Source organism: the organism of the source record quoted next, unplaced genomic scaffold (genome assembly GCF_019419815.1).
Source record: "Pyrus x bretschneideri cultivar Hongxiangsu unplaced genomic scaffold, Pyrus_bretschneideri_v1 Contig105, whole genome shotgun sequence".
NCBI lineage: Eukaryota > Viridiplantae > Streptophyta > Magnoliopsida > Rosales > Rosaceae > Pyrus > Pyrus x bretschneideri.
This window is the reverse complement of record NW_025999397.1, coordinates 605,105-620,346: the sequence shown is the minus strand read 5'-3', so window position 1 is coordinate 620,346 and position 15,242 is coordinate 605,105. Positions and strand designations below refer to the sequence as shown.

At 39.8% G+C, this 15,242-nt stretch overlaps 1 protein-coding gene across 1 annotated transcript; it reads left to right on the top strand.

The window, feature by feature from the left end:
- The first annotated feature begins 5,351 nt into the window (after positions 1-5,351).
- LOC125471203 (uncharacterized mitochondrial protein AtMg00810-like) lies at positions 5,352-5,903 on the top strand. The gene has a single exon (XM_048571402.1). It carries the CDS (start codon positions 5,352-5,354, stop codon positions 5,901-5,903), a length of 552 nt encoding a protein of 183 aa, XP_048427359.1.
- The last annotated feature ends 9,339 nt before the right edge of the window (positions 5,904-15,242 follow it).

The following is a 15,242-nucleotide window of genomic DNA, read 5'->3' as shown; positions in this document are numbered from 1 at the left end:
ATATCTACTTCTAGATATCCTCTAGGATTATCCCGACTTAGAACGAGGTTTCTATCCTAAAAAAGTCTCTCTCCCCACGATATAAAATTATAAATACACCTATCTAGGGTTCATCTATGGTAATGCAATCTAAACACTTGAATTCTCTTACCCACTACTTAAGTCTACAATCATTCACTAACTTGATCGTCAGATAGCCTTTGGCCGGCATACCCCTCCGACCCTTGGCTTGCTCACGATTGTTTCACTTTTTTGCAGGTTGCTCAAATTTGTGCTCAATCACCCTTTACGGAGGTACGGGAATTTGGTTCTAATAATTGGTGCTTTCATTGAGAGCGAACGCATATTATTCTCAACTAGACCATTCTACCTTGTGGAAGTTATGCCCAGAAAATCACCCCATAGTCAAGACACAAACCTAGGAAGTGAAGATGCCTCCCTTATGGATCAGGTCTAAGAGGACACCCTAAAGATACGCACATCATGAGAGTTGTCGGAGACACCATCGCTGGCCTTGAAATCTTTACCACTTAGACTCTTCCAAAGATAATGAACCCAAATCCAGGCCGCTTGGCCCTGAAACTTGTCCCAACGCCACACGCCGAAAAGCTACCGAAGACCTTGGGTTTACTACCACCCCACTATTTGGGAAACTAATTTTTTCCTGACTATCAGCCGCTTAGAAGGAAAGCAGGATTACTTCAAAAAGGCTCAGAAGGAAAATAAGATGATGCAAGGAACACGCCACCCAAAAAACTTTGCTACCAGGCTCAAAAACACCTACTCCCCTCCAATGGCACTCTCATTGTTAAGTTACAAATCTCTGATGCCATGGTGGGCAGAGTTCTGATCGATAACGAGTCAGAGGGAAAACTTCCTCTTCATGGGCGCAGCTAGAATGATGGGTGCCCTCAACAAAGTCAACTTTAAAATATCCACTATCCAAACTCTTAATGAAACTCCACACAATACCATGGGAACAATAAGACTCAAGGTGCAAGCAAAATCGTCTAAATATCTGATGGCCTTCCATGTGATAGATAACCTATCCCCCTATAACGCTATCATTGATCAAGAATAGCTGCACGTCATGAACATTATTCCCCCAACAAGTGATATCATGCCTCACTATCCAAGAATGGTGATGAACATGAGGCTAAACACTAAAGAAACAGAAGAACATGTGCTGAGAAGTAGAGCCCTAGCTTGACAGAATCAAACTCCTTGCTAACCATTCTAGGTAGCTTAAACAAGGACAACACAACACGAACTACACACGGTTTGATTCCCTTCTCGAGATATGTAGGCAATCTTCTCTAGACCCAATTTCAATGTCGTCATTAGCGCGAGGACAAGTCTATGGAGAACTTATCTCCTCACGCCCCACCATAGGCTTATCGTCAAAAGTGATCCCTAGTAAATTTTTACATCACATCATCTTTTTCTTAGAACTAACATTCATGATTTGATTCTCCATGTTGGAGATATATAGGCATTCCTTTTTGGATTCAATCGATGCCCTTGTCAACTTATTTTACCCTGGGTTGTGAATAGAAGAAAAGTTATCTACTTTGAATGATCGCTTTTTTTTTTTTTAATGATGTAGGGAGTACCCTACTCGTTTTATGATGCAGGGAGTACCCTACTCATTCCAAACAGGGCCTAAGCTTTGAAAAATTCATATAAACTCAAGTCTAAAAAAGTTCTCAAAGTTACACTGTAAAAGGAGCCTCCTTTAGCCCAATCTGTCTTGAATGGTTAGCACGATTGGTGGGCTACGAGCACAAACACATGGCACCTTGATCCAGAAGTCCAATACACCATCCGACCTCCAAAAAGTTTATACAACCAGCAAGGTTGTGGGTTATAACATTCAAACCCAAACTCTATGCCATTCGAGGGAATAGTCAAAATGGCAATTCAGATCATCCAAAGATGGCTCCATACTCCGACCCCAAGTACGACAATTTCTAACCCAAACCAGCATACTAAGCCAAGTATGTTCTACAACACCATGTGTTAGCAGGTTTGAAGGGGGCATCCATACTTGGTAATCTTTAAGAGGAATTTCATTCAAACAGAGCTCTAAATGTGGAAGTGCTTTGGTCAAACCAACTAAGGTAGTGCGATTGGAAATGCTCAAGTCTGACGTATAGGGTTTGACAAAAGGATTCAAAAGGTGTTTCCAACCCACGTGTTGACGACCATGTTTCCATCGAACTTTCATTTAAGATTCAATAGAAAATAACACGCAATTCGGGCTAGGAAAATTCCTTCCTTTAGCATCACGTTGCATATAGTAAGGCCCTTGACCCAATAACTAAGGTAAGGCATGAAATATTCAACATCTATTCGCAAATTGTCTTCAAGTACGGTTTGAAGCTCTTTACTCCGATATATGTGTTCCATTAAGTGCATAAGCAAAAGTTTTTCCATGAGTTTAATATTTAATTCTTGGTATCGGAGTAAGGTGGTATCCTGGATTTCGCGATGATAATACCTTATGAATGCTAAGTTTGGGAGGCAATGTTTCCCCCAATTAGCATGGCCAAAGGGTGCCTTTTTAGTTCTGTCTCAGGCCCACAAGCTTACTCGTATTCGGCTCTGTAACTTATTTCTCATATAAAGTTCATTTACTTTAGAGAAATTTTATGAGAAATTTATCGGGTTAAGATTCACTCATGAAGCGAGGAAATAGCAAAACAAATCCACATTGCAAAAGAAAAGAATATGAAGACGCAGAAGGAACATGCCCCCTTCTTAGCTAGGAAAGTCTCAAAGTTGTTGGTCTTCCACAACTTCTTTTCCCTTGGACATGGTAAAGGATTTTTGGGGATGTTGGGGTCCGGATCATTTTTAGATACAAACTTTTCCCGCTCCGACTCAAAATCTAAGATATTGTCCAACAGGTGTTGCGGAGGAGAAAAGTTTATGCGTGTGATCCCTTCTTAGATCTTGTGAATGTCCCAACCTTAGGGCATGATCTTGCTGGGCGTAACTAGTAAGATATCCGTGATCGTATGCTTCTTCATGCTCCTCATCTAGCGATTTCCCGTGCTTATCATGAAGCATTGATAGTTTTGAAGCATGCGTGTTAGAAAGTTGTAGGAGGTCTGTTATACGCTTGTTCTCTTTGCGATCCACCTCTTAGTGAAGTTGCTCGACCTCCTGTTTAAGAGTAATTCGCTCTGCCGCCCTCACACTATGCTCCGTAGCCAACATGCGCTCTAATTCTCCCTTGAAGATGGTCAAAGCTCGGCTCATGTCAATCATTGCCCTGGCCTTCCAATGTCAGCTTTTCTTTCGCCTACAGAAAGCCTTCTTGGTAATCATTAGCCTTCATCTCTTTGAGCATGGCAGCATCAATGTATTGGTGTATCTCTGCTTCATGGGCATCCTTCCAAGCTTGCTGCTCAGACTGTACCTTCTTGAGCTCTTTCAATTGGGACAACATCCGCTACTCAGCTAGCAGTTTCACCTCAATTCCCAGATCATAAGACCGCTCGAGTTCCCGAACTCGTCTCGCCTATTGCATAAGAAATGGCTTACAAAGCCTTTGAGTTTTTCTTCTAAAATTACAGAGCCTTGTATCTTGAAATTTCCAATTTTTTATTTCCCTTCATAAACTCTTCAAATCAAGAAATAACTTACTTTAGACCAACTTCAACAATGGCTTATAACCTAAAATTCCCTTCCCCCCCCCCCCCCAAAACCCACTCCAAAGAAGGCCAGATACCGGCCCGTTTTTAGGCTAGAAGTCATTATGGGCTCGTGTTCATGGAGATTTATTTGGACCGACCAGAACTGCTTCATTTTCTGGTAATTATATGTTGGTTCTTATAGATGACTTTTCAAGATTCACATGGGTATATTTTGTAAAGCACAAATCTTATGTTTTCTCCAAGTTTAAGGAATTTAAAGAAACTCTTGGCTCAAGAATCAAGTGATTCCGCTCTGATAATGGAGGATAATTTACCTCTGAAGTGTTCATGGAGTTATGTCGGAAACATGGCATAAAAAGGCAGCTATCATGTGCAAAGACTTTGCAACAAAACGGAGTTGTGGAACAGAATATTTGACTTCTTATGGAGACAAGTAGGAGCTAGATACATGCTAAAAATCTACGTAACGCCTTATAGGCAGAAAGTATGATGTGTGCTACTTATGTAATCAATCGGTTGCCTCTAAGTCCTAACAATATGAAGACTCCGTATGAGCTGTTATTCAGAGAAAAACCTAGTGTGAAGCACTTTAAAGTTTTCGGCTCAATTTGTTATGTCCGTGTTCCAGAATCAAGAAGAGGCAAGTTGGATGCAAAAGCCAAAAAATGTATATTTGTGGGTTATGATGAAAGAAAAAAAGGGTGGAGATGCATGGATCCTACAACTCATAAGTGTGTGGTGTCAAGAGATGTAGTATTTGATGAAATTTCCTCATTTACGATTTGTAAGATGCATTTGCAAGTGGAGAATTAATTTTTCAAGAAAGTGATGTGGTTGAGTTGCCTATATCTTTAAATCCTTCTACTATTGGTGGTGGTTCTCACGTGCAACAAGGTGAAGGGGGGAACTACTGTCCTCCAAATGAAAAGGTGCTGGAAGATGAAAGAATTTTACAAGACGAAGAAATTGAAACAAATCAAAGATGAAGACGAGACATCATCAAACTAGCTAGACATCGAGATGAGAATTTCACTAGCACATATTCTTGTTTCTTTGTTGGTCCATTTGAGGATCAAAAGCCCTTATGCTATGAAGAAGCTTCAGATTTTAAAGAGTGGAGGCATGCCATGGATGAAGAGATGAAGGCACTTATAAAAAATGAGAATTAAGTGCTTGTGCCTAAATCTAAAAATAAGCATTCAATTTCATGTAAATGGGTTTATAAGATCAAAAGGAAGGCAGATTGAAGCATAGACATATTCAAGGCCAGATTGGTTACTCATGGTTTTTCTCAAAGTTATGGAGAAGTTTATGAAGAGACTTTTAGTCTGGTTGCAAAAATGACCTTTGTTTGTGTGGTGCCCTCTGTTCGTATGGTGCTCTATTTGGCAGCTTCTTAAGGATGGAAATTATGGCAACTCGATGTAAAGAACGCCTTCTTATATGGTGACCTGGACAAGGACATTTACATGGAGCAACCAGCCAGCTATACTTCTAAAGCTCATCCCAATTTTGTGTGCAAACTTAAGAAAGCTCTTTATGGGCTAAAGAAGGCTCCGCGAACATGGTATCGTAAAATTGCAAAATATTTACAATTCTATGGTTACTCTACTTCGAACTTGAATTCTAATTTATTTGTTAAAAAGCATGGGGGACTTACACATGATTGTTTTTTTGCATGTAGATGACATGATTGTGACAGGAAGTGATGAAAATGAGATCGTAAAGCTACGGGCTAAACTATCCACTCGTTTTGAAATGAAGAACTTGGGTGAGTTGAATCACTTGCTTGGTTTAGAAGTGAGAAGTATGAAGTCTGACATATTTCTTTTGCAAGAAGGATATGCCAAGAAGTTGGTTGAAAGATTTGGGCTAAAGCTTTGCAAGAAAAGGTCTACTCCACTTGATTTGAATGAGAAGCTAAGGCGTAAGGAAGGTTCACTACTTCCAGACCCTAAGCCTTATCGTGCTCTTGTTGGTAGTCTCCTTTATTTGACTATAACAAGACCCGATATTGCTTTCTCAGTTGGGCTTGTTAGCCGTTTTTTGCAAGAACCTCGAAAACCACATTTGGAGGCAGCCAAGAAAATTCTAAAATATGTTAATTCTACACTTGATTTGGGACTCTTCTATAATGTTTTTTCATTTAATGGTTATACTGATGTTGATTTGGGAAGAGACTTGGATGATCGAAGATCTACATCTGGTTATATTTTTCTATGTAGTTTAGCCAGTATTTGATGGTGTAGAAAGAAGCAAGATTCAATGTCTCTTTCTACAACGGAGGCAGAGTACAAGGCTTCTACACTTGCTGCTCAAGAATGTGTTTGCCTTAGTCTACTTGTCAAAGATGTTTATAGGCCTACTCACAAGCCAACCATTCTTTTTGGTGACAATCAAAGTGCTATTAAGCTTGCATCAAATCCCGTATATCATGGAAGAACACAGCATATTGAGATTGAGCATCACTTTATTTGTGCGAAAGTTTTTGATGGCACTATTAAGACTGTGCTGGTACGAAGTAAAAAGAACGTTGCAGACATTTCACGAAGGCACTCTTGAAAAGACCGTTCGAATCACTTCGAGCTAAGCTTGGATTGATTTCCAAAAATGAACTTTAAGGGGGAATGTTGGGTATTAAAGTTGCTTTTTGGTAAATGAACCGGTGTATCACTTTAATCTAAATATCTTTTGCTATTCTCTATGTTGTTTTGTGTCTTGCTAGATTTATCTGGAATTATCTAAAGCCTAGTCTTTTGGGTCTAGACAATTGCAATTAGACATTAAATAGGAAGGCTGATTAAGAGAGTCCTTTGTACGCTTCTCATCAATATAGTGTATTTTCTGAAGCAGCCTCTATTTTTGAGTTCTTTTTTCTTGTTTGATCCTTTCACAATTTTGTGTTTGATCTTGGGCTAGATTAATCTCTGTATTTCATTTAATTTCTCACTTAGCCAGGACAAAAATTTTCCTTCACCACCGTCGGCATCATCAGTGAATCAAAGAAAGCAAAGAGAGTAGCAATACAAAGAGAGAGCAAAAAGCCTCATCATCATTATTATCACATCACATCATAGCAGCTAGAAGTTTCATACAACAGTAAACACATAAAAGTGCAATGCTATGCATAATCAAGAGTGCAATCATGCAATTATTACAGACAAAATAAAACTGCAGTACAGGAATCATCACCCAAAATCCAAATGATGGATGCCTCATTGCCAAGCCCACTCGTCACCACCGAGGTTCTCTTTACTCTTGCTATGTCTTGAGGGGTTGAAAAATAAGGTGTGAGTGGAACAGTTTTATCTCATCAAAATCAATCAAAACTAATAACCCCCGTTTTGAAATCACATATACAGTAAAACTACATACGTAATAATACTATAACAATAGTAGTCACATTTAATTCATCTCGCTTGTTATAACAATAGTAGTCTTATTTAATTCATCTCGCTCGTTATATCAAAGAAAGTAAAGTCAATCATATAATCAAAATAATTTGAATGTATATCAAGCAAGTGAAGTGGTGTCTACCTCATCATTAACTAGCACCTACTAGCAATTCTAGCCTCTGCTAGAAATATGAGTACTTGCAAGAAACCTACGACTGTAGCTAGCTATACGATATGTATGATAACCATGTGGTGAAAATAAATCACCAGTCGCAATATATCAATTTAATCTAATAAGTTATAAGCCTCGTCAAAGACTAACAATAATATTCATATGCATTGACATTTATTAATAATTTGAAAACATTTAATTCTGAAGGGATTCACTCATAAGTAGGCATGGGTTTGGTTCCATTTGTGATAACCCGTCCCTAATTTTACGGTTTTATAAATTTTGTTTGAGTGAATTGACGGAAATGCCCTAGATGCAAGGATTTTGGTTTCCATTAACCATTGTTTAGAGGGACGGATGAGAAGAGAAGGAAAAAAAAAAAAAAGAAAGAAAAGAAAGGAAGGGGGATGTTGAATGAAAGAGAAAAGAGAAAAAGAGAAAAAAATGAGGGAGGCTTGGTCAATGAGAAGGAAGGAGAAAATGAAGGTGACCAATCAGAAGAAGGAGAAAGGAGAGAAGAGAGGGAGGAGAGCAAGCAGCCAACTCGAACCCTTCCTTGACATGGTTCCTGTCCCGACTACATACCCGATTTTTCCTGCACGATTTTGGCGAAATTCCATCAATTTTTCGACGAATTAAGTCGATCTATCACCACCATTCATCAAATCTTCACTTTCCCTCCACTTTCCACCCAAACCCAAACCTGACTAGGTTTAAGCTTAGTTTCGTAGAAAACGAACTTGTGGGTTCCGTGAGTGTCTCAGCGGTGATCAACCGTTTCAACAACCATCACCGATGACCACCACCATAGTTCAACTTCTCTTGAACCCAAGAAAAAGTCCCAAGCTTTGGTTGGCACGGTGGAGCATCAGAGAAGGTGAATCAAAGCCCACTTATTTCTAGGGTTTTTGGCGGGTTTGAGAGAAATTGGAGCTTTTTCAGCCAAATTGGACTTGGCCACAGGTATAAAACTTTCTCTACTCATTGAGATCTTCACTTTTGTGAAATTTGGTAATTTTTGGAAATAGTTGATTTTTTCGGCGAGCCGGGGCGGCCAGCTGCCATGTGCGGCAACAACGCCTGGGTGGAGACCCCAGCTAACCATCCTAGGCTAATTTGGATGCCCTGAATCCATATTAGACATCTGATTGATGAAATTCCGTTATTTGGTTATATTTCTATTAAGGGTCGTCACTTGGGTATTATAGGATTCAACAATTCGAACATTGGATCGTCACCAAACTTTAATATGTTATGGTACATAATATTTGAGGACCCTAGAAACTTGCAGATCAAGAATCCGACGTACGGATCTTTTCAAATTGAATTTGTAAGTTAGTAAAGTAAAACGTTGACCTCCACTTGAATTGTGATTGGTGGAGATCCAACCGTCGGATAATGGTAAGATTTTAGTATGTTGTTTTAGAAGCATAATGTGGATCTTTGGAAGTTACGAATAAAATATCTGAGGTGTGGATCTTCCGGATCACGTTATGTAGGTTTGTAGACCCTACCATCGATCTTTGACCGACAGTTGACTTTTGGTCAATGGGTTTCAAATCATTCTAGAACGACCTTGGGGATGTATTTTATGTAAGTTACGTGTTCTATCGATAAGAATTTTGAGATGTGATTTGATATTTGTTCTAGGCGTCGATAGTTCGTGACGCCTTGATATTCATGCTAGAGAGTTGTAGCGTGGACTTCAAGTGAGTGGGCCTTTTGTTTTATATAGTATGTACATATTTATTAGTTTCCATTTATACATTGAAAGAGAATTTACTACGTATGCCTAACTTAGACTAATGCTTATAAGAATTAGCGAAATAACGAAAAATTACGAAGTGACCATAAATCCTACAGGATGCACAGGTATGCGTATGTTTATTGATGCTATGATTATACCTACAACTATGAATGATAGTATGTTGATTAGAACTATCGAACCATTATGGCATGATTGTATTTATGTAGTATGCTTATCATTGCTGCACCCCGATGTTAGTGCTTGCCCAGGGTTAAGGCTAATATTTCACGTGTATGTTCACCACTGCATCGCACGCTCGCCTTGGATCCAAGTAGGTGCCAATCCTGTTGTACAGTTTGCATTAGGCAACTCTAACTCGTAGGTGACCGCAAATAGCGCCAGTCTTCATGTGATTGTAGCACTAGAGGGTGTATTATGATTACGCTTAGTCCTGTCGTACAAGTCGCATTAGCTAACTTCGACTCGTGTGCTAGCATAGATTGATGAGCATCAGTTCAGTCATACAGGTTGCTTTAGGCGACTCCGACTTGTGTGCTAGCATAGATTGATGAGCACTTGATTTTACTTATATTACTACTAAGATTTTGTGATTTTGGATGTCCTGCCCTTAGTTACGAGATATTGTACCGTAATGAATTCTTAAGATTTTGCAGGCTACGGTAAGTATTTTTATACTATACGTAGTAAGTATATTTTTGCAAACTATACTTGTTTTACGGTGAGGGGTTACAATGTTTTTAGAAAGGTTTTTATAAAACTTTATTTTCAGGCCCGCTCACCTTTGTTTTTCGCCCCTACAGGTTTTAGCAGCTGAGCTTTCTTATCGACGAGGATTCTTGGCAAATCTTGGTGTAGATGATTACCTTTGAGGGTATAATTCTCACCCTATTTTACTGTACTGTACTTATGCTCTGTCATCACGTGTGAAATGGGTTCATTCCTACTCACAGTGGACTCTTTAAATTAGGTACTTTTAGGTTTAAATTGATTCACATATTCCACTACACTACACTTTATGGCTTCATCACCTTCTAGGTGTTCGCCAGCACAGCTCGATTCGGAGTCCAAGTAGGCAATCAGGGTTGGGGTGTGTCACCATTTGGTTCGGTTTTTAGTCAAAATTAAAAACCAAACCGAAATTACTATTCGATTTGATTTTTTGTCAGTTTTGTTCGGTTCAGTTTTTTTTTTTTTTTTTTTTTTGGTTTTAGTCCGGTTCGCTATTTCCAAGATTTTTTTTTTTTAAATCTTAAAATTGGTAAAGAAGCAAATCTAGAAAGAAAAACATCCGCAACCCAAGCACATACTCGATCAAGCCATTATCTTAATTTACAAATCACAACAACAAAAATCGAACAATATCGTCTGCAAATCTGCAAAAATCGAAAAAATAAATAAGAGAGATTGGGGAGCTTAGCCTAGAGTGAGAAGATAGAGAAACGGAGCGACAAATCCGAGAGTGGTGAGAGAGCGAGACGATGAGAGTGAGCTGTCGAGACGAAGGGAGGGCGAGTGGGTTAGGGGTTGTGGTCCTTGTGAAGATGAAGTGAGAGCTTGGAGAAAGGGGGTCAAGGTATATTAAGAAAGTGGATTGAGGTTTAGAGAAAGATAGAAAGAGAATAGGAGGATAAAGATGGGGGATGAAATATCATACTGCAGCTATAAACTTTTGATGATTAATGACTGATGAGGAGGGTTTTATTAACTTTAGAAATACTATGAAGACTATAGATTTAGATCAGTATAAATAATTTACTCGTACAAACATAGCAAAACAAAACCTGTTTCCATGTTGGGTTAAAGTAAACCTTTCCAAGCTTGAGGGCAAGCGTTCCTTGATTTTTGAGTATTTGTATGGTTTTCATAAATATAAATATTATATAAAAAAAATTAAATATATATTGGTTCAGTTTGTGTCACATCCCGGCCCGGGCCGGACCACTTCCCGGGCCCACTCCACCACCGTAGCACGATATTGTCCGCTTTGGGCCCCAACCACGCCCTCACGGCTTTGTTTTTGGGAACTCACGAGCAACTTCCCAGTGGGTCACCCATCATGGGATTGCTCTAGCCCCCTTCTCGCTTAACTTCGGAGTTCCTACGGAACCCGAAGCCAGTGAGCTCCCAAAAGGCCTCGTGTTAGGTAGAGATGGGAATATACATTTAAGGATCACTCCCCTGGGCAATGTGGGATGTCACAATCCACCCCCTTTAGGGGCCCGACGTCCTTGTCGGCACACACGCGGCCAGGGTTAGGCTCTGATACCAAATTGTCACTTCCCGGCCCGGGACGAATCACTTCCCGGGCCCGCTCCACCACCGTAGCACGATATTGTCCGTTTTGGGCCCCAACCACGCCCTCACGGTTTTGTTTTTGGGAACTCACGAGCAACTTCCCAATGGGTCACCCATCATGGGATTGCTCTAGCCCCCTTCTCGCTTAACTTCGGAGTTCCTACGGAACCCGAAGCCAGTGAGCTCCCAAAAGGCCTCATGCTAGGTAGAGATGGGAATATACATTTAAGGATCACTCCCTTGGGCAATGTGGGATGTCACAGTTTGGTTCAATTTTCGAACCCCAAAAACTAAAACCGAACTAACCAAATTTGTTTCGGTTCGGTTTTTTACTGTTTTGGTTTTTTTTTTTCAATTTTTGGTTTTTCCAACCCACCCGTATTCACAGGTAAGCAGAGCGTCCTTCCTCGTTAGGCTCCTTGCCTAATTCCTTTTTAATCTCTAGTATGCTTGTGCATTAATTATAAAGCTGACATAAGCTTTAAAGTGAAATCTAAGAAAAATCATCTAAAACTACTATTTAGACATCGAATTAGCACAAATGGAGCATGCCACGTGATTTAGAACATGGAAAACCTAAGGTCAAGTCTCGAGTCTTGCATGTGCCGTCATGCACCACCATGCTTCAGCCACGCGTCAGTGGGGTGGTGACATGCAACGTCTCGCATTGGGAAACACGCACGCCGTGTGGTTGCCCTCACCACCGAATGCGCCGCCACGGTTTGGCTAGTAGACGTCGCACATCACCCAATTTCGTCAACTATTTTCGTTATTTCTAACGGAACCGTTGCTGCTGCTGTCAAACTTGATGGCGTCCGCCATTAACTAGTGCCTGAATTTTGCATAGAACCCAAATCATGGCCAAACTTAGTTATAGGTCCAAATTCAATAATTTTCAACCCAAAACATGACTAAAATTCATCCCAGATACTTAGGAACTCACCTAAAACTAGTTTAGGAGGAGGAGAGGTCAAATCCACCTCGGATGCGACAGTTTTTGCTCGAAAAAAGTCCTCAGACACTGCAGAGAGAAATGGGAAGAGATGGACTGCAACAGGTTTCGAGAAGAGATGGACCTCAAACTCGTCGAAGTTCGTTCATCTTCTTTTGCCGGAAACTAAAAACAGAGAAGGGAATGCATGCATGGATTAAAATTTGGTCTTTAAGCTAAAAACCTCATTATTCCATTTAATATTATTGGATTTTGCAAGTTGCATATTCATTGTGTAAAAAAAAAAGTAAAAGACCTAACCAATATATATATGTCGAAGAGAAGGAACAAGCCTCCTATCTCTCCTTGATTTATGCCTAAAAGCTAACAAACAAAAGTAAACAACTGCAAGATACACATCCCCTGAATTAAGGAGATTGACAACAAGAAACACTATTGGTGGCAACAATGTACAAGAGGGCAGAAAACAACCCACTCTACACGGTACATCAACCCATCCCCCTAAAATTAGGTTAACAACTTGCACACTTCTTCTAATACTCCCCCTCAAGCTGGATCAAATGGGTCAATTAATCCAAGCTTAAATAAAAGATGCTAAAAAATAGCAAACGTCAATCCTTTTGTGAAAATATCTGCTAGTTGATCATGACTACGTGTATACTGGATATGTGGCAGTCAATCTCGATTGAACTTGATTGCGAACGTAATGGCAGTCAATCTCGATGTATTTAGTTCTTTCATGGAATACCAGATTCGATGCAATGTACATCGCAGCCTGGTTATCACAGTGCATGAACATAGGTTGCTGATGAGAAAACCCTAAGTCCAACAAAAGGTGTTTGAGCAAAATTAGATCACACACGGTGGATGTCATAACACGATATTCTGCCTCGGTGCTAGAGTGTGCACCAACACTTTGTTTCTTGTTTTTACAGGTAACTAGGTTGCCTCCTACAAAGGTACAGAAACCTGTGGTAGACTTGTGATCGAGAAAATTGCCCACCTAATCAGCATCTGTATAACCTGAGATGCAAGTATGACCATTGTTGCGCATAATAATTCATTTACCAATAGAACCCTTAAGGTCACGAAGCACATGGTGAACAATCTTCAAATGTTCCATGGTTGGAGAGTGCATAAATTTGCTAACAAGATTGACAGCATGTGATATATCAGGATACGTGATAGTTAGATAAATGAGTTTGCCAACCATCCTTTGATAGTAACTTAACTTTGGAATGACATCACTGTGAGTTTTCAACTTCAAGTTGCTATCCAAAGGAGTGCGAGCAGGCTTGCAATATGTCATATTTGCTTCATGAAAAAGATCAATAACATACTTGCATTGGTTAAGGAAGAAGCCTTTGAGAGAGTGTTCCATCTCAATTCCCAAAAAATATTTGAGAGTGCCAAGATCTTTGATTGCAAACTTGTTGTTGAGATAGTGTTTAAGAGCATTGATCTCTGACATATTATCACCTGTCACAATTAGATTGTCAACATAAATTAGCACAATGAGTTTACCCATTAAGCTAGAATGAACAAGTAGAGAGGAATCCACAATGCTTCGATGAAAACCAACTCTTTCTAGAACATGACTTAGCTTGGCAAACCATGCACATGGACTTTGCTTGAGACCATAAATGGATCTATGAAGTTTGCACACCATTTCTAGGTTATTGATTGACGATGACCTGGGGGAAGCTTCATGTAAACCTCTTCTTCAAGTTCACCATGCAGAAAAGCATTTTTAACATCCATTTGAAAGAGAGTCCATGCCTTGTTGATTGCAACTGACAACAACACCCTAACAATGTTCATTTTTTCCATGGGAGCGAATGCCTCCTTATAGTCGACCCCATAGGTTTGTGTAAATCCTCAAGCAACCAAGCGAGCCTTATGTCTTTTAGCTGTTTCATCTGAATAAAACTTGGTTTTGTACACCCATCGGCTGCCCACTGCCTTTTTCCCTTTTGGCAGTTTCACTATGGTCCATGTGTGATTTTCATGAAGAGCTTGAAGCTCTTTTGCCATGGCAGTTCTCCACTCACTATGAAGATTAGCTTCTTGAAAACTTTGTGGCTCACGGGCTTCATTAATAGCACTTAAGAATGCAACAAAAGATGGTGAGACTTTGCTATAATCAATAACATCTGTCAAAGGATTCCTGGTAGTGTATGTCATATAGTCATTTAACTTGGAGGGAAGTTTCCTCTCACGAGTAGGATTGCGATGAAGTGGAGGAGAGTAAGTTGCAGGCAACTAAGTAATGTCATTGTTGGAAGGAGTATGAGTCTTTGAAGGAGGAAAGAATTCCTCTTCAGGATGGGTCACGGAGTGGAGGTTGCCAGTATCCAGTTCATGCTCACTAGAAATGCATGTTGTATCTTCTTCATTTGGATATGGTGCTCCCCCTATCTAGAATAATCCAATGGTTGCGAGAAGTAAGGAACATTTTCTTCAAATTTAACATCCCTTGAAACAACCATTTTTCTAGTTGTTGGATTGTAACACTTGTAGCCTTTTTGGGTGGATGAATAACCTAGAAAGACACATTTGGCAGCCCTTGGGTCTAGCTTGTCATGATTTTGTGCTTGAATGTGAACAAAGCATGTACACCCAAACACTCTCAAATGTGATAAATTGATGAAACATTCATCCTTGTGAAATCATCCACAAAACTTACAAAGTATTTGTATCCATCAAAAGACTTTAGAATTGGTCCCCAAACATTGGAATGCATGATTTCAAAAGGATTACTAGCCCTAGACAAAGAGGAGGTAAATGGTAATCTAGTGAACTTAGAGAAGTGACACAGGCCACAAGAACTTGTAATTTTGCACAAATTTGGGAACAAAGTGGATATGACTTTTTCAGAAGGATGTGCGAGTCATTGATGCCAAAGTTGTTGTTCTTGAGCTAAACTTGAAATGACTTGAAAAATCTTGGGAACTTGAGTATGCTTGGAAAGATAGTAGAGACCATTTAAGAAAAATCT